This window comes from Argentina silus (genome assembly GCF_951799395.1).
Source record: "Argentina silus genome assembly, chromosome: 10".
Taxonomy (NCBI): Eukaryota; Metazoa; Chordata; class Actinopteri; order Argentiniformes; family Argentinidae; genus Argentina; species Argentina silus.
In genome coordinates, this window is record NC_139664.1 from 11,998,602 (window position 1) to 12,018,811 (window position 20,210).

At 41.6% G+C, this 20,210-nt stretch overlaps 1 protein-coding gene across 1 annotated transcript; it reads left to right on the forward strand.

Moving 5' to 3' along the window:
• Positions 1 to 156: 156 nt before the first annotated feature.
• LOC310810635 (carboxypeptidase Q-like) lies at positions 157 to 16,962 on the forward strand. The gene is made up of 8 exons (XM_083678474.1): positions 157 to 202; positions 648 to 1,101; positions 1,336 to 1,543; positions 1,937 to 2,144; positions 13,579 to 13,690; positions 13,947 to 14,038; positions 14,740 to 14,941; positions 16,442 to 16,962. The coding sequence occupies exons 2-8, from the start codon at positions 648 to 650 to the stop codon at positions 16,600 to 16,602; spliced, it is 1,437 nt and encodes a 478-aa protein (XP_083534600.1). The 5' UTR covers positions 157 to 202; the 3' UTR covers positions 16,603 to 16,962.
• The last annotated feature ends 3,248 nt before the right edge of the window (positions 16,963 to 20,210 follow it).

Sequence of the window (20,210 nt, forward strand, 5' to 3'; positions counted from 1 at the left end):
CAGTAGATTTCCGATGTGTACCACTATTACATCATTAACAAGTGTTCTCACCTCGGTCCTCTCAATAGGTAATTAGTCAATCAGATAAGCATCAGCTGTGAGCGAAGTGTGAAAACTCATAAATGTGCAACAAACAATTTTTGTCCCTACCGCCACACCGTATTCACATCCAAAATACGGAAGTTCTTTGGAAATTAAAACAGTAAGTAGCTATCAAACAACTGCTATTATTGTACTGTCTGGATAGGTCGCAATCTATAGATGTTCTTTATCATCTTGTGTCGCGGGCCAATTAACAAATTACACAGTCGGAGTATGTTGGCTGTGTTGTTGTTCTGCGTCTCTTAGATCGCTAGACAATTAATCATGGTTCTATTTAGCCCTATCTGTGACTAGGATTATATTTATTTGTACCTTTTGGATGCTTGTGCGTATAATCCTAGTATATACCTATAATCCTAGTCACAGATGGGGCTACAGTAGTTGCTACTACAAGCAATGCAATGACTAATGCTACTAGAATGATTCCCTGTGAAAGGTTATTTAGCTTTCAGCAGAACAGTGTTTTTCATTTCGTACATAGTATTCTTGTCATGAGAAACCTTTTCAAAGTGCTTAATTTACCTTATTTTTTTGTCTTCTTCCAGATGAGGCAATGTGGACTGATAAACCAATATGGCCGTTTCTCACTGGCTCTTCTCCCATTCCTAATGGTCACATTTCTACACTGTAGCTGTAGGCCACACAATGTTGGTGGAAGGACATTTTCAGAGGCAGCTAAAGAGATAGCCAGTTATGCAGAAGTGGCCAAGGGCATCATTGACCTTGCTGTGTATGGCAAAGCCCAGAATCGTTCTTATGACAGACTAGCAGACTTTGTAGACACAGTGGGGAACAGGGTCAGTGGATCCAAGAACCTGGATCTGGCCATAAAGTACATGTACAATGCTCTGAGGCAGGATGGGCTGGAGAACGTGCATCTGGAGCAGGTGAAGATCCCTCACTGGGTGAGGGGTGAGGAGAGTGCTGTTATGCTGCAGCCACGGAACCACACCATAGCCATCCTTGGGCTTGGCAGCAGTGTGGCAACACCCGAAGGAGGTAGGTAGTTCACTCACTCAAGACACACAGCAAATGCATTGGTTGCTAGACCAAGCAAAGGTGTAGACATGTGAGATCTAGGTTTGCCTTGTGCTGGCATTTAAATTATTTCCCTATGGTAAATGATGATCTTGTCTGTGCACTAGTGTAATGCTATTTAGCCACTAACTTTTTCAATATGGAGAACTTGGAACCCATTGTCTATTCAGCAAATGGGACAAACTCTCTTTTCAGGTATTGAAGCAGAGGTGTTGGTGGTGGAGTCTTTTGGGGAGCTCAAGAAAAGGTCGAACGAAGCCATTGGGAAGATTGTGGTGTTTAACCAGCCCTTTGTCAGCTATGGGGAGACAGTGCAGTACAGGGAGTTTGGGGCATCAGAGGCAGCCAAAGTGGGAGCAGTGGCCTCTCTCATCAGGTCCATCACCCCCTTCTCCATTCACAGGTAGCGTCACTATGGGTTACCATGATTACCGTCATAGGTTGTACAGGCTTTTGTTCTAGCCCAGTAGAAATACACCTGATTACAGTACACTTTAGGATCTGTTGAATCAACTGGTACTGGGCTGAAATGAAAGCCTGAACACCCTGTGGATCCAGGATTGAAGTTCACTGTATTTCTATTAGAGTAATTTTATTGCTAACAGATTTGTAATTGTAGTCATGTTGAAGTTTCATACTTTTTTTTAAAAATAATTCTCATGATATGGATTTGACCAGCCATCAGTAACAGAATTGTGAATGTTCAGTCATGTCATGATGGATGTGCTCTAACTAGCTCTTTTAGGTTTGAAGAGCTGTGATGAATGTGGATCATTAATGTCTGCTTCTGTTACAGTCCTCATACAGGCTTCCAAGATTACCAGACAGGTGTGAAGAAAATCCCCACCGCCTGCATCACAGTGGAGGATGCCCAGATGATGGCCAGGATGGCAAAGAGGGGCCAGAAGATTGTGGTCCGACTCACCATGGGTGCCCAGACCTTCCCTGATGTGGACTCCTTCAACACTGTGGCTGAGATCATAGGCAGCGAACACCCAGAACAGGTACCGGAATTAATTTGGGCCCACGTTTTACCTTATTTTTGTGTTGCTATAAATGTATACCTCCTATACAAACTTGTAAAGGTAAAAGGGTTACATAATCAATTATTTGCGAAATACTAGTCGACTACCTTTTACACATAAGCCCCCCCTCTCACTGCCAAAAGTTTGGGCTATGTTTTAAAGCATGTGAAGAATTCCCTTCCTTTTTTGCAATTTGTCATGTTGCGATGATTCAGTACTCTGCATGTGGTCTGTCCCCCTGTACATTCAGCAAATCTCTAGACTATATAGTACATCACCCCCCCCCAGTCGCAAAGGTAGCAGGAGGTTCTGTGACCAATTTCACATTTGCTTGACACATGCTCTGTGTGGGGTAGGGTCAGTGTGAAGGCCTGAATTTCCTCTCCCTTGGGAGCCAATTATAAGCCAGCCATGGCACAGAGTTGTCAGTCATGGAGGAGCTTTTCTGTATAGTACACAGCACATGTCTAAGCACACTGTAGCCATGTCCACGGATTGCCTCATTAGTCACCCAGAGGACTCTGTGGAGAGAATTGGCATTCCTGTCACTGCTATAGTGCTGTTTTATCAAAGCTGTTGATCTGTACAAGACTGATGCCAAGAGGGTCTTTTCAATTTGTCCCAGTACCATATTTTCATGGTTTCTACTAATTTGACATGGAGAAATGTCAGTTTTTTTTTTAAAAGCATTCACCTGTCCTAGTCCTGCTAAAGACGGAACCTGTAGATCAAGATACAGTAGGGCCATGGGGAGAAGTGGGCACAACTTTGCAACTTGTCTCTAGATCTCTTGTATTGCATGATGGTGGTCCTCGGCGGCTCAATTGGTAGAACATGGCGCTAACAACGCTTGGGTTAAGGGTTCAATTCCCACTGGGACCATACACTGAAGATGTAATCTTACAATGTAAGTTGCTTTGGATAAAAGCGTCAGCTAAATGGCTATTATTATTACATGGCAGTCTTTTTTAAGCATCTCAACACTTGTGAGCCAGAGCCTGCTCTGTTATGCCATAGCTTCTGTTTTTTTTCTTTTTTCTAGACTCTAGATTACGTAAGGGGGAAGAAAGCATGAGATTTGCTGACTTAAGAGATTCCTACTTCTGTTTAGTCTGCTGTCTGTGAGGTAATCCCTACAGAGGAAAAATAAAACCGGGATCCCTAGGCAACCTAAGACGTAATTGTTACTGATGTGAGAACTTCACTTCCCGTATTCTGAACTTTGAGCTGAAGTTTCGGGTATGACTCTTACAAAGTATCGTCTTCACTCTTCCACTAAAGAGCATTTGCTGATGCATCATCATGACATGGGAGTTGTCATCACTGGAATGATTTCATTACTTCTGCGAATCTGTCATGTAGATACTTAACCTAGTATTGTTCTCCTGTTCATTTAGTATTTTAACAATTAGCCAAATTATGGCCTACAAAATGGTCCTCACTACAGTAGCAATTTCCAAAAGTTAACTCTAGTTGGCTAGTGAGAAGATGGTATACCCTAGTTTGCTTCATCCTATTGTTGCTTTACTGTATGCCTAAAGTACATTCTTTGGAAAAACCTGCAAGACCATACTACAGTTGTGCCTAATTGATTGCAACATTGTGACGGTAATGTGTGAATGAGTCACATTGCCCATGTGGGTGTGTTTACTTATTTTTAGCTTCCTTCAGTCAGATGTGAGTGACAGCGTACTGTCCTGACTCTTAGTCATGGGGTAGGTCCTCGTGGTAATTGGTTAGAGGAAAGAACAGACCCTTCTTTAGAAACTTCTGTTCATGACATCAGTCAAATATCCTAAGAGTCAGCTAAGCTTTGGCGATGGAATACCTGTTGTTATTAAGTCTCTAGGCTTATGTGATATGTTAAATCCTATGCTTATTTTGCCCCTCACTGTCTTTTCCAGTCTCAGTATTGAGAACTGAGTTGTGTCAGAGCCATAGTGCTGGTGGTGAGGAATGAGGATGTTCTCATTGTGTGGCTCCTCACGTCCCACAGACATGTGACAGATGCCTTCATCTGCTGTAATTACAGAGGGACATCTCCTCCCCTGCAGTCAGTGCTGTCTCTACTGCTGTGATGTTTAATTTAAGAGTTATCACAGCTAGCCTCAAGCTAAAAGCCCAGTGGATACCTTTGCTAGAGGGAGATGCATGTGCCCAGTTCACAAGTGACAGTCCCCACATCCTCTTTTTCTTCCTAGTTTTAGTCCTCATACTGGTGCCATAAGGCCTTTGCTTTATGTGCAAAGTCTGAAGTCAAGAAGCCTAATAAGATACTTTCAGATGTGTTACATAGATTTTGCCCATGTCTTATCATTGATATAATAGTCTGTATCCCCTTGTCTGACCTTTTTTCAGAAAGTCTGGTGTTTTTAGTGTTTTTGCACTAGTGTCTGTCCTTCAAGCCTGTCTCCTCTGGAGGCTTTGAAGCTGGGATTTTTCTGGGTCAGAGGAGTGGTGGTTGTACTGAAATGATGCGTGATGCCTAATCCCACCCACCTGCACTCCAGTGCCTTTACCCTCTACTCTCCTAACCTTTAGTCCCCACTGATCCTGCTTTCACTCAACCCCATTAACATGTCTCCCTATGGTCTTGTCTGGGTTTGGGGTAAATTAGACTTGAGGACAATCCAATTGTGTTATTCCCAGATTTGAATCATTCAGAAGTGCTTTCTGATAGGCTTGTCAGCAAACTTTGCAACAAAGTAACTGCTCTTATCCCCACACCATCCATAATCCAAAAGGGGGGGCTTGTTTTATTCAATGTTGCTGTATACGTGTTTGTTTGGCGAGATGGTTGGGCTCTGCATGCACAAGAACAAGACCAGGGTTGTCTTGAAGTGGTTGTTGTTTTTCTCCTCCCCTTTGAAATAGTGACTTCAGTCAGTCTCATTTGTCATTTGACACATGGCTAACCTTCAACTAGATCTGCGTTATGATTTTATGCTGTCACTCAGGCAGTTCATGGATTCTCCTTTGTCCAAGAATGAATCAATTCATTCAATTCATTGTGATGGTGACATTTTGTGATGACACCCAAAGCAAAGTACAATTATCAGGATGTGTCAAGGCAATTATCTTCTGACAACTGAATTGAAGCCTTAGATTTTTGGCAATTTGCTTTTCTGTATTTTTCTTTTTCTGTGTCTTCGATTGCTGAGAAGAAGCAATTATTACATTACTGTGAGAAATACTAATTTCAGGAGGTAGTGTGTGCGCATAAGAGTGCAGGCTTTGGGTTGACTGTCAAAGGTATTTCACAGGGAAACCTGGTTTAGAAATGAGAACTGATATGGATAAGCAATTAGCCTCTTTATAGATTAGTCACTGGGTTGCGAGTAATTTCCCTTACTGGGGTCAGGCAATTTGCCTTGTAAATTTACTTTGGCCACGTATACTGTCAAAGTATAGGTCCTTTAGCTACTGCAAGCATCTCAAGTGTACATATAGGCCTAGGCTATGTATTGAGTGTACAGAATGTATACTGTAGGCCTAGGCTAGTATTGAGTGAGTACAGAGTTTGAGATCAGACCTTGGTTCCCCCCCCCCCAGTGTTTTACAGCTTGTAAATAAAATGTGATGCAACCTTATACCCAAAATAGCACACCCAGAGAGAAATGGGGTAGCTCTTTCAGGAAGAGGATTCTGTGCATCCTTGGACGGTCCCCTGACTTCAGTGCCGATGTGCTTATCTTTCTCACAAATCATGGAGGACAACTGTTGCATGCAGTACAAAACCATGGCAACACTATTTATAATGATTCATGGCAGGGTTGAAGTGATTAACTTGACCAGCTCCTCGTGTTCCTCTTCTGTCTCCAACAGGCTGGTTTCAGTCATACGCTCTCTTCAGTCAGTCGCTCTCATCCTCTTTTCTTTTGTCCAGAACCCAGTAACACCCTCCCATCTGGGGTGTGTTATTGAGGCTGTGCAGCCACACGGAGGCCCGGTAGTCGCTCATGTTGATCAATGAGCCGCAAAGAGGTGGTTTCCCACTGTCACCTATTTATCCGGCTTTTATGGTTGCTTTCTCTCGCGGAGCCAAGAGAACAACTAATTTCTTTTTTTAATTTTATTCAAACCAATTTAGATCCAGTACATGTGGAACATGAGGCCTAGTTTTGGTTTTAAACGTGTCCTCTTACAGCACAAAAGTGGTTATAACCTCCATGGTTTAGTTAATGTTGTTCCTGGCCCTGATTTATGCATATGAGCCAGCTGGGGAAACCATAGTTTATACTCTCCTCTGCACATTCATCAGTCATGAAATGGTAGATTACTTCATGAACCCAAACAACTCAGTTCAGTGGAGGGATATGTTCTTTTTAATGCAGAATATAGGCGTGGCATATTCAGGAGAAGGTTTGCAGCCATGTTTAAATGAGATTCCATTCTCATTTTGAGTGCTATAGTTGTGCTGGTTATTTGTGCCTGTTATTGAATTGAGAGAATGACATGCCAGAGAACTCTAACCAATCTACTGTATGTGATCAAGCAGTTTAGCTGACCTGGGTCTCCTAAAGAAATGAACAAGGATTCACCATGTCTGCTGGTCTAGTCAGGACCATGGAATGTGCAAACATAACCTTGAGGCTGGGTATTTCCTCACACTGAGGAAGACTCTTCAAACATCAGTCAGCCAAAAGGCTGCCAATCTAAGTAGACAATAAGTCACATCTGTCCTGTTAAAAGGGATGGAAGCAATGTACATCTAGAGTATGATAAATTGGTGTATACATTCCTAGGCATTGCATTTGGAAGTTATTACAGTCAGATGTGCTAGACTTTCTGACAGCTCTGACTGGTGATTTTTAGACTCCCTCTGTGCAGGAGTGAAAGCCTCTTCACAGTAAGTCAGTTCTCCATTAGTAATGGCACTGAACCATCCATAGCCTCATGTGAAATTGTGACTTTCAAAAGGACTGCCCTAGCATTCTCCCAGCTCCATCACTGTATAAGGGTGTTAGATTTTCACCCAAATCATAGACTAGAAAGTGCAAAAAAGGCAGAGTTATGAAGCTGTGATTTACTGTGGAAAATTGGCTTGCCTACTGTAGAAGGCTTTGCTCAGTGTACCCATCTGAAATGTCACATTTTATTACAGAAACTCCAAATTGGGGAAATAAAGCAAATAGAATCCTAATCTCAAGATTAGAAATTAGAGGCACAAGACCATACCTAGCAGCTGCTGCCCTCATCTGTGCTGCAGTCATTCCACACATCCACAGGAAATTAAACGAGTGGGATTGTTGACCTCATTTCCTCTCTTTCCTTAGCCAGTATGATTCAGTCTTGAGCTTGACATTTAAAAAAATCTTTTTAAAAAATGTAAACCTCAACAGGACTGCCACAAAAAAATGGTACTGTTGGTTTTTGAAACTTTCATTTTGACATTCACCAGATGAGCTTCAACCAAGGAACAAAGTATGCCTACTCGGTGACACAGGAAGACCATAGACCTGAGGAGTCAAACATCCCCTTGTCACCAATGACTGTAAATGAATGGACACATTGAAGTCTGACGTCACCCGATTAATTTCAATAATAGTAGCTTGTGTCGCTAACCCGCCAACGAATCCGCTAATCAGCCCCCCCGGGCGGTCACGTGCAGGCCTCTACTGATTGAACATGCGCACTGGGTTACCAATAGAGAAGCGCACAGAAACAGCTCTCAGCCAGCAAGCAACAGGGCAATATACACTCACGAAACACTTTATTAGGAACACCTGTAGACCTTCTCATGGTGGAGGTGGTGTGGGGAATGTTTTCTTGGCACACTTTGGGCCCATTAATACCAATGAATCATCGCTTGAATGCCACAGCCTATTTGAGTATTGTTGCTGACCATGTGCGTCCCTTCATGGCCACAATTTACCCATCTTCTAATGGCTATTTCCAGCATGATGATGCACGGTGTCACAAAGCACAAGTCGTCCCAAACTGGTTTCATGAACATGACAATGAGTTCAGTGGCCTTCCCAGTCACTGGATCTGAATCCAATAGAACACCTTTGGGATGTGGTAGAATGGGAGATTCACAGCTTGAAAGTGGACCTGAAAGATCTGCAGGAATTGTGATGCAATCATGTCATCATGAACCAGAATCTCAAAGGAATGTTTCCAACATCTTGTTTAATCAATGGCACGAAGAATTGTCGCTGTTTTGAGAGCAAAGGGAGGCCCTACCCTGTATTAATAAAGTGTTCGATTAGTGTAGATACATCACATCATTCAGCTGAGAAAACAATACCCGCTATAGAAGTTACTTTTCTTTAACCAAGCACAAAGATGAACTGCAGTAATCTTAATGGGTAGCCTACATTGTAATTATTGATTGCATTTATTTTGACTTGGGGCATAAATGATTCAGTATCAATGGCTGTAAAATAAGGATTGTGTAATTTGTTCAGATTCTGTGCGAATCCTTTTTTTCCTAATCTGCCCAAAATGAACCAAGTGATTAGTTTCAATATGGTCATGATATTTAATGTTATCCATCAACCAATTTGTCAATCCCATCTAGCCCACTAAATATTATTCTCGACAGCCTAATCAGAAAACTGTAGAAGTTAGGTAATGTGAGAAACTTTAGTACTGCATTCAATGTTGACTCAAATGGTAATTATTTGAGAAATTAATTTTAGAAAATGACAACGGTACCAAGAGTGGCCACTAGGTTTTACAGCGTGCCCACCAGATGGCCGGTTGATCCCCCTGGTCATTTACAATCTGCTCACTACAGTAAATTGGAAATTGAAGTTGGCCGTTCAGTTCAATGTGGCATGAATGTAGAATTTAGAGAAGTATTAAATTGTCCCCGGTGAGATGCGTCCCTGAATGTGACTCTTCCCCATTGTCTCCATGCTGTGCTCTGCCTTTGTTGTCCTGTCGCATCCGCTGGCTTGCATGCACATTGTGTCTGGTCAATGTGCACCTGAATCACTACTGAGAAATCATTCACTCACAGACAGTTTCTGGGGACAGCAGAGATAACAGTAAAATGCCTCCCAAGGCCTTGTAGATGAGGCCTAGACTTAGGCTAACCCAATTGAATGCATTCAAATGTGATGTTTTATGATGCGTCGGCATATAGTTGTCTGTATAAACTAGCCCTGCCGAAGATGTCAGATTAGTAATGTCACAGCAATATGCGTGTCAGGGTCCAGATATGCCAATTGTGTGGACTCTCCAGGGCTGTAGATTACATCATTTTGTGTACATGTGGTTGACCAGGTATGAGAGGATGGTGAAACAATGCTTCTACTGTAAGATGATTGATTCTGCCAATGTACAACATATTTCAATGGCAGTAACATAGTTGTTGGTACAGGCTTAAGTGTTCTCTGAGGCTTTGAGGAATCCTATAAGACTGCAGAGCCACAGCAGTGGTGTTATTACCTGATACATTTGTGTGGTAATGAAGGAGATGTCCAGTATTGTATGTGACATCAGTCTACAGGCTAGAGAGTATGATTACCTTTGGGGGGTTTTTTCCCCCTCTAACGGCCTTATGGAAAACCTGGAGCGACAGCATCTTTTATAATGAAATATTGTTGGGTTGTTCATGGTCTCAATTTGTATGCACTGCTTTTCAGATGGCATGAAATCCATGTTGATTTAGATGCCATCACTGTTTGAGCTGTTTTATTAGCCTCTTATCTAGGACTGATCAAGCTGAATGGCAGTGTGAACTCTTATTTTGTTTTTTGTATAGATTATCTTTCTTCGCAGCATGGAAGGTTGTTCAGTTGGCCTGTTGTGTTTTAAAGGACATGATATACCATTTAGCTGATGCTTTTACCCAAAGCGACTTGCATTGCAGTGAGCGCATACATTTCAGTATGTATGGTCCCAATGGGAATCAAACCCACAACCTTAGCGTTGTTGGAGACATGCTCTCCCAACTGAGCCACAGAGGACCACTTGCAGACATGCAGTACAGCATGTTTTAGGGGAAACTCGACTCCCCCGTTCCAGGAAATGCCAGGGTTTATCATAAGTGAGCGTGTCTGTGTATTTATGTCCTGCACTACAGTAAATGTTCCTAAACAGTCTATTGACGTGGTCGTTACATGCATGTCCTTTCACAACACTGAGGTGTCTTAAACATTGGAATCCACTTTTTCAACAAACTGAATAAAACTTCTGTTACTCAATTGTTGATATTATCTTTTTATATTTCTAACTGGGTTATCTGCCCAAATACTGTAATGTGATCTCATGGCCTCCTCTGCTAATTTTACCTGAACCGTGCAACATCTGGAACATTACATTTGTAACCGTTACAGAGAGACCCGACTGATTTAAGAACCCATTCCACATTCTAATATAATACACTTATTGAAGTGATGTACGAGTGAGACGCACAATACAGTAATGTATTTCACAGCCACTCACTGGCATGCCTAAAGAGGCTCTCTTCCCTGGAATGCTTGTTTGCAACAAATGTGTTGGATACCCAAAGGTCTGCTTCAGATTTTATGCATAGTTCTTGACTTGAGTCGATCTTTTGCAATTTCCTTTACCCTTTCTAAGGGTCTTGTTGTGATGAACGTGTTTGCTTGGTTTTAATAGTGTTTAACCCTTCAATCCCTCTTGTTATGCAGACATACTTTACTGTTTTGATATACAGTACAGGCTTCTACACCATTCAGTACAGTTTAGTGTACTGTGCATATGATTTTTATGATGCAGGTTTGTCAGACCTGAAATGGATTCAGTCCTTTTTGATTTCTTTCTCTTGCTCAACAGTTTCTCAGCTGTGCCATGCATTAACTTTTTATCCTTAACCTCATCCACATTTCATGTAGTCTCTCCTCATATTTCAGTGTTTTTTGTATCCCATATTTCTTTAGGGCTGTATCAGTAAATGTACAGATGAAACTAAATACATTGTTTACTTCAGCACTCTGAGTGAGGGTCTTTGAAGGATTGATCAGGACATTTCAAGAACTAGGAGAGGGATGTCCTGTTTATGCTGCGAGAACTAGCAGACACCTCCCGCTTTGACAGCAGTGTGGTTGTTTGTAGGCCCTGCCAACATATATCCACTGAAGCTGCAATTAAGATGTTATTCGTGTGTACAGTATGCCTTTGCATGAAAGTCTGTTTACCTTGAGTGTCTTTCCACATTGAAGTGCAGCAAATTAGGCTCTTTCCGTCTGGCATAAGGACTTGTTTCTTTTACAAACACTCCCTCACAAGATGGATGTAATTTAGCCTTGAGCTCTTTACCCAAGATTATGCTGTTCAACCCATAAATAGAATGCCCTATGCATAGATTTAATTGTATTAACATTGTTTAGCCTTCCTTAGTATGGTAGTGCTCAGAGGTATGTAGACATGCTAGCTAGGATATGTTTATGATCGTGGATAGCATAATGAGTTAAGTCACAAGTTGTCGTTATATTGAGATGACAATCCATAGATGGGAGATGTTGATATGAATTGTCATCAAGTGGCAGAGCCTCTGCAAATAAATCTAAAACAGTCACGCAGTGGCCGTTTTCATTTTTCCTTTCTGCTTTGATTCATAAAGATGTTTATCAGAATCATCCTGGCAGCTCAAACATGGCCAGTACTATCAGAATGCCCACAGGGCCTGGATCAAGGAACCTTTGTTCTTTGTTGCCTCAGCAACTATACTGGAGTCATCATTAATGATTTAGAACTATAAACAGGAAATTGATTCAGGCTTCTTTTTGATCTAAAAACTTATTTCTGGACATTTAAAAGAAGTATTGACAGTCTTTGAATTGAGAAGTAAAATGGTGCATGATGGACCGCTGAGCTAATTGAAGAACTACCAGTCATTGTATTTTCTTAATTTTTTCAGAATTCAAGGCTAATGCATACTCTAGCCTACCCTCTTGGGAAGAATGATCCATCAAAAAACATCTGTCAAGCAAAGCACCTCTGCCTTACCACTGTGTTTCAAGCTGTATTTATGACTTGGAAATGTTTGAGCTTTCCTTTTTCTTTCCTTTCCTCATACTAACACTTGAGATGAACCTGCTCATGGTGGTGTTTTATTCACTGTTGGACCATTTGCCTTAACTCTACATCTCTGGAGTGTTCACATTTGAATAGTGACAAAACATTCTGTTCCAACTGAACATGAACACGGAGGCTATATTCCCTCACGTCATTATCAAAACTCCTCTCTTCCTCCTTCCTGGCACCTATTATCTCCATCTGAAAGGTAGAAACTCTGACTGGTTCAATGGTATTCACTGCTGCCACTGCTCTAGGTCTATGCTCCAGATGTGTGAATTGGAGAGGCACAGGGTTGATGTGAGAATTGTGTGGAGTTAATGACTCCGGTGAAAAGGGGGGTTTGGGTAGAGATGATTGGATGATAAATCAAACTTATTATGGATATTTTTTTAAGTGGTTCATTGGCTATTCATCTGTACAATCAAGGATTATTTCTCCAATCTGTTAGAGTATTTATAGATTTTTTTTTTTTTAATATTTTTTTTGCAACAGAATTAGTTGAATGTTGACATGGAAACTCGACACTTGTCACATGGGCTCTCACGATGAAGGGAAGTTCGTTTTTCTTTTTTTTCTTTTTTTTTACTGCATGCATACAGTACATCGGCATGGTGACTAAACCAGCTGAGGGTTTGTAATTGTATTAAGTGTTTGATTTTACGCTCTAGTCTTGGGAGTTCATTTTACAGAGGTTGATGGCAATGATTGTTTTGTCAAGTGAATAGGGGTTATTAACGTTGAACAGTATCATACTCCTTGGTGTATTTTTGATCAAGGGAAGACTGTAACTGGTTTGGAACTTCTGCAACTATTTTGAAGTAAAGATGGGCGCTGTTAAGATGATATTTTAGGTCACCAGTTATTTTCAGCCACATGGTTTGCCTAGCCTGTTCCCACCAAAAATGCATATCAAGTACACAGCATATTCTTCTCTGCTGTATTTTGGATAACAGACGTGCTGAAGTGCTCTACATAGAAAAGGGGGATATTTTTAACACATGGCACACAGAGCGATAGGTCTTGTGGAGTATTTTCAGCGTCTGTACAAAGGCGCCTCACCCCAGTGGCCCCCCTCCTCCCCTCTATGACACACTCCCATTCCTCCTGACAGCCAACATCTGGAAAAGTTTGGATGCAGTTATTTAAAAAAAAAAAAAAGAATTCATTATGAGGTAAATGTTTGTTTTGTATTTAGGCAAACTTTTGTAGTGTACAGTAGACAGACTTGACTGGATTCTAAATTATATCTCCTTTGTAGCCATTTACTAGGCACAAAGGATCTACAATTGCATTGTTTTGCCTATTGAAAGGATTAAAAAATGTTACTTAGTTTTCTGTCATCTTATTTTTTTTTTATTTGAATGAAGCTGCTATAACTAATGTAACACTGATCCCTGTCCTTTGGTCTCTCCCTCAGGTGGTGCTGCTCAGTGGCCATCTGGACAGCTGGGATGTGGGCCAGGGGGCCATGGATGATGGAGGTGGAGCCCTTATCTCCTGGGAGGCCTTGTCTCTGCTCAAGGACCTAGGTAGGAAACCGGTGGGGGTCCTCTGCTCACACCCTCATTATCTCGCCTTAATCTCCTCTTACTGGAGATGCTTAAACTGTCCTAAATATAGCCAAAGTCCAATCATTGTTACGTTCTCATGTGACCTTCTGTTATGAGTTTCTTTTATCTGACTGCACATAAAAGTCCTATTGACTTGCATCAAACCTGTATTGAATAGCCCTGTGGCTCAGTATGGTGGCTTTTGTACAGTACGAGTTGTGATGTCTTTGGCCAGGTCTGCGTCCCAAAAGAACCATCAGGGCTGTGATGTGGACTGCAGAGGAGCAGGGAGGTGTAGGAGCAGCCCAGTATTTCCAACGTCACAAGGTAAAGCTTTACTACTGTATGGCGCATCATGTTTGACTAAAAAGCAATCAACTTGAGATTGCTAAATGTTACCATCTATACGTCAACAGACTACATATTAAAGTATGATTTTGTTTAATCAATTTCAATGACTTTGACTAGGTAGAGAAGTTAATGCAAACCAGAGTAGAACAATATGGGAATTGTCTTGTCATTCAGACCTGCTTTCGCCATACAATTTGAATGGCTGATGCAGGACACATTCACATTTTATTTAACAGCATACAGTATTGCTATCAATACCTGGTGGATTTTGATCGACCTCTGTCTGCTTTTCAATCAGGCCTAGGTTCTTACCACATGTTGTGAGGAGCGGTCGTGCCCAGATTGTTTAAGTCAGAATGGAGTCATGACTGCACTGTAACTGAATACCGATATTATGGGATTGTGTGGTTTGTGTGCATTTTATTTTGATTCTAGAATGTAATCAAAACAGGCAGTGGTTAGGGGGTAAAGGGGCTTTGAGCACTGACTTTGGCCAGCGACCCACCTTTTCCCTGTACTCTGTCCTACAATCCACAATGGATTTAATTGCCTTTCTTTTTAAGACAGCTTTAGTGTGGCATACAATGCTGAATGTGAACAGCACACTGTATATAAACTTCCTTTTAAAACCAAGTGATCTGAGTATCCTTCCTTCTGTGGTTATACCCCTCTTCCAGGTGAATATCTCTGATTTTGACCTGGTGATGGAGTCGGACATGGGCACCTTCGCCCCACTGGGGCTGCAGTTCACGGGCAGTGCTAAGGCCAAGGCTGTCATGGCGGAGGTGATGAAGCTGCTGCAGCCCATCAACACCACCAGCCTGGAGGAGCACGGGGAGGGCACTGACATTTACATGTGGATGGATGCTGGGGTACCAGGTCAGTATGCTCTTATCTGTCCCTCAGCTGCCACTCTCTGACTGGAAACCCCCTTCTCAGCTTATCAAAGTCAATTACCCCTTTGTGTACCATCTGTTATGTTACAGCCTTTGACACAGTTTCCAATATTTAATTAATTGTGTGGGTGTGACCTATCATTATGGGCTATACCCTCCAGGCGCAATTCATTTTAAAGATGGCAATATTGAGGTCATATCCTTAAGTACTCTTGGCCAGATGTTTTAAAAGCCCCACTGACAATGCTTGTGGCTTAAGTAGTAGCACATCCTCATTTTTAGGTATGTTTTGTGGAAGTACTCTTTTCTCAAAAATAATATGTAGAAATGAAATTGCTGTGTGAGCTGTTGTGACTGAGAAGGGAAATTTGTATTTGTTGTGGTGATTTTTGTAAAGGCAGAATCATGTCTCCAAGGAAATGAACGGGTAAGGATGAGCCCACCAGCATGTTTGCTCTGCCCTGGTTCATTAACTAGGTTTTCATCCCACACAATTCTAGAGGTTTCAAGGCTCCAAAAGCTGAGGTGAAGACCATAAACAATGAAGCCAATTAGAAACCAGTAGCATTAGAAGGCATTTGAGATAATCCCTCAATAAATTCTGCCTCTACACTCCTTTCTTGAGGGATGTGTTTGGCTCCTCCACCCGCCTGCAAATCAGCCTTCCCCTGAAATTAAATGAGTGAGAATGACATATGAATTCAGTGGAAAAGTGACCATTAATGGAGGATGGCAAAATGTATAAGGCCTGACCCTGCAAGGGTTCAAAGCCACAATGTTAAACAAATGAATCATAGAACCAGCTGTTCAAACACCTAATTTCATGTCTAAAGTTGAGCACCACCCATTGACCTTTTGCTACCCCAATTCATTTATTTTTCCAGTGTGAATTTTATTTAACCAGCTTAGTCACATTGAGGTGAAGTGTTGCTTTTTCTCTCATTTGTCGTAGATTTGGTCAACATTTGATTACATTTGAGTACCACAAGTCTCTAGCACTGTCATCCTGTTAACTTGGATTCCCTTTACAGATAAAACAGAACTTGAGGCTCTATCATGGGAATAAAAGGCAGAGACTTAGATGACAAGCAGGGCTTTTGTTTTCTTCCCAGACGTAGTATGGGAATGTTAGGGGACGGGCTGCTATATCGTACTGTTTCCATCTGGAAACTGTACAGGGACCAGATTGCCAAGCTAAAGCCCTAACTGCTACCACATGCAATTATACTGCTCTGGATGCCTCTGCTCCTACTTGCATTGGCTTGCAAAAGAAAAAATGGAAGACATAACATGAGAGGTTTGTAATGAGCCCAGTGTTTTTGCTTGGTAAACAGTGGAGATTGTGAGGATAGGATTGAGAGATGCATAGAATTTCTGTTCTTCAATGTGCTACACGTTTGATCATGATTTCAAAGCGTGTGTGCACACCACAATAGTTGATACTATTCTGAACTCGCTCTTTGACGTCTTGTTTCTGCTCCAGGGGCCAGCCTGCACACTGCAGATGATAAATACTTCTGGTTCCACCACACTGAGGCGGACACCATGTCAGTGCAGAGCCCTGTGGAGATGAACCTGTGCTCTGCTGTGTGGGCCGTGGTGGCCTATGTCGTAGCTGACCTGGAGGACATGTTGCCCAGGTAGTCAACCACACTCGACGGACTGGGATGACGGACTGGGATGATTAACATTATTGTAATGTATTTGTAAGATGTACATGTGTAAAAAGCTTTAATGGTGTCAATTTGCATTATACATACCAGTGTTTAATTTTCTGTTTGTGCACCAGAATATCTTGCTCTTTGTCCCATTTCTTTGAAATTACCATATCTACTCTGCTAAGTGGCTCCAGAGTAATTGTCAATACTGCATAAGCCGCTACACAATCAAATGAAGAGTTTGTACCATATCATTTTCTGTTTTTTTTTGATAATGAATACTTAAACTGCTTTCAAGAATGTATCATGACAGTACCTATTGAAATAAAGCTGTACATTTGCTGCACACCATGTGGTCTCTGGGACATAACTAGACTCTAAATGCATGTGGAGATTGGAAACAGGAAGTCAATGCATGCTCATTTGGGACTGGTGCCAGACGCGCCTTGTGACAGGATAAACCTCATTTACGAGGGCATGGCTGTATGACTTCCCTCCCCTCATCAGGAGGCAGTTGTAGGGCAACCACATTTAGAAACATCCCCTGTCAGGAGCCATTGACATGCTTTAGTCACTCAATCAATTATTGTTGAAATGGTAACATTTCTTTAGAGTTGGCAACTATTTTGGGTACAGTTATATAATGTGTTGGTCAATGACCTGGCACAGGCTGTTGGTGGTTGTTTGAGTTGCAGACATTGGACATTAATGGGCTTTGAGCCAAGCCTGTGTGACACTAGTACCAGGCTCCCTCTCTCTGCCATTAAGTCCCATAACCATGAGGCATCAAATTGGACTTTTTGATGAGTATAGGGATCCTTCTATGCCTCCTGCTTGGAGTGCCCCTCAGGGTGCTTCTAACATTGAGCCCACAAATTGATCACTGTTATGCTGCCTTAGTGGTTAGTAGGTGTCCTGTTCACTATTCTTATTCAGGCACATCGACCGCTGATCATACAGTATATGACCGGAGGGCATTTGTATTGTGCACTGAATTCATTTTGATGTTTTTAATACATGGTGCTTCATTTAAAGTAAAGCAACTTTCACTATGGCAGCAACATGATCCCCTAGGCATTACATCTGCCCACACGATAATAAAAGTGATTGATGTAACTATTGTTTTCCATATAGCTGGCTTAATCAACACTGAGTTATTTTCTTTTAGTGTGTGGGGGAGCAAAGTGAAGCTACGTATTCATTGTTTCATGTGTGCTTGTTTCTATGACAACTTCCAACATACTAAGTAATACCAGAACAAAATAGGTTAACAAAAGCTTGTCTTATCTATCCGATACACACACATGCAATGTCAAGATGTCATTGTTAGTTGGTGCGTTTTGCTTTCTCTCCACTCTTGCTTCCTTCTCTCTAATGCTCTTCTCATGTGCATAACAACCGTATCAGCAGAGCAGAGTTTGTTCCGTTCAGAAGGTAAACATAACCTCCCAGACGGATCACCTTGTGTCCTCTACTCTTCCGCTTCTGAGGCATCTTGGCAACTCCAGACCAGTGGCCCAGTCATGAAAGCAGTGGCTCATTCTACAAAGGAAACCAAATGTTTGGCCAATGTCCATGTTTGCTTAGCATCAATCAAACTTTTCTGTGATTTGGATCCACAGAGAACTGCTCTGAACAGTTTGAATGATATGCAGTACCTTATTCTGTGGTTAGTCACTTTTCTATGACAGATTACGACAAGTGAAGACAAACGGCATGCTTTGGGTATGGAATCTTATCTCTCCAAGGTTAGGGTAGAGGTATTTACAGGGACCGGGGATGCAGCTGGAAGCTACTACTCTAGTTTGTGCATGTCAGCGCCAGTGATGTAAGGATTTGTCAGTCAACCAAAGTGAGTAATTGTGAAAACAGAGACATCCGTTCTCCCACTCACCGTGACTCACAAAGACGGGGCTCTTTTTGGGAACCGTTGCGTTGACATTCTGTGGAACAGGGAAGTTAAGAGGACAGTCAGGTTTTCTGAGGTGTTGATGGAGGATTAGGACCCTACTTTGAGTTTGCCTTTTGCTGTACACGCATCCTCATTACCAACTGCAGCAATGCAGTATGGTAGAAAGGTCCCATTAATAGGTTCTGTCCAAAGTGTTGAAAGGAGAAAAGGCAAAGCTAGAATTGAGAATAGTATACTATCCAATTACCAAGCACACATGCTTATGTGTAAAACAAGGGCAATTTAGTTTATTGCAATGCAACTGTATACAGCTTTCAGTACATATTGCCTAGCTTTGTGTGTGTGTATAATATACCATCTTTCCCCAGGCCCCAGATATAGATCTCTTTCCCTTTATGCTCCAGAGTTGTGCTTTAGAAATCTATGTAAGATAGAGGCCACCTGAAGAGAATCAAGAAGTAGTGAAAGGTATGGAATGTCTTTGAAGAAAAGCAGCCTCAAGGGCTATACAGCATATGAGGAAATCTGACCCCCATTCAGTAGTGAAACTGGATCTATACATGGTGGTGAAGTAAGAGGCTTTCATTGTTCTGTAGATGTATAGTCCTCTGGTAGATGGAATGAAGACTCACTTTGAGAATGGCTTTGCAAAATACACATTCTAAGGTATGTGTACTACCTATGGAGATATGTTATATAGACATTCATAAATCTACAGTACACTGTACATGCATCAATGAAACTAACAGGTGAGGAAAATGCAATAAAAGGTCCTAGAATAAAATGGATGAAAATGTATAGTGTTATTAAGAGAGCTTTGTCTTTTACGATGCATTTTGAGTGTTGGCTCTTTGTTGGACTGGCTACTGTATATTAACCCTGTTAGTCTTATAGAGTAACAACTAATATAATATTATGTCAGAGAGCATCTCGAGTTAGAACCAGAGACATTCTGTGAAATATGTGGATCTGCTTGTGTGAGCTGTTTTTGTGTAAGCTGCAGTGGTTGAAAAGCACAGCTTGTGGAATGAACCCCACAAAGGGGAAGGAGTACTACAGAAGTCATTTAAAAAGAAAAAAAGAAGAAGAAGAAAAAAAAGAATAGTTTGAAGGATTATCTTTCCTCTCCCTGGATTATTATGACTTGGGGTCTAACTATAACACGATACAAAGGAGACGCTGTCCTCTAGATAACTTATCTAAAGCTTCAGTGTTTTGACACAGTAGAACGAGAGAAAGGAAAACAAGACTAAAGCAGTTGGGCTGCTAAAACTGAAGTGTGTGATATTAGATCCAAAGCTGCATTTAATTCTCCTAAAATCAGCCAGAGATTGCAGACAGTCCATACTGTGTCAATGAAGAACATAAAATACCTTCCAGAGCAGGAAATGAAATGAGGAATGGATGTAAATCCTTATTTGAACTGAGAAAGAAAGAGTGAAGTCTGAGCATTACTGAAAAGGTTCAAGCTCCTTAACTACTAGATTAGTCAATGTCAGACCTTAATTTGAAACACACAAAAACTCAGTGGTGAACTGGCACTCGTTGTGAAGGTAAAGATTCAGTTACTCTGATGCCCTGTCTAGCCCTGGCATGCGTACCCATGTGGTTTTCAAAGTGCTTGCCTGTTTCCCTCCCTCCACAAAGGCACGGAAAACAATTAATCAGTATTTTTCTCTAGC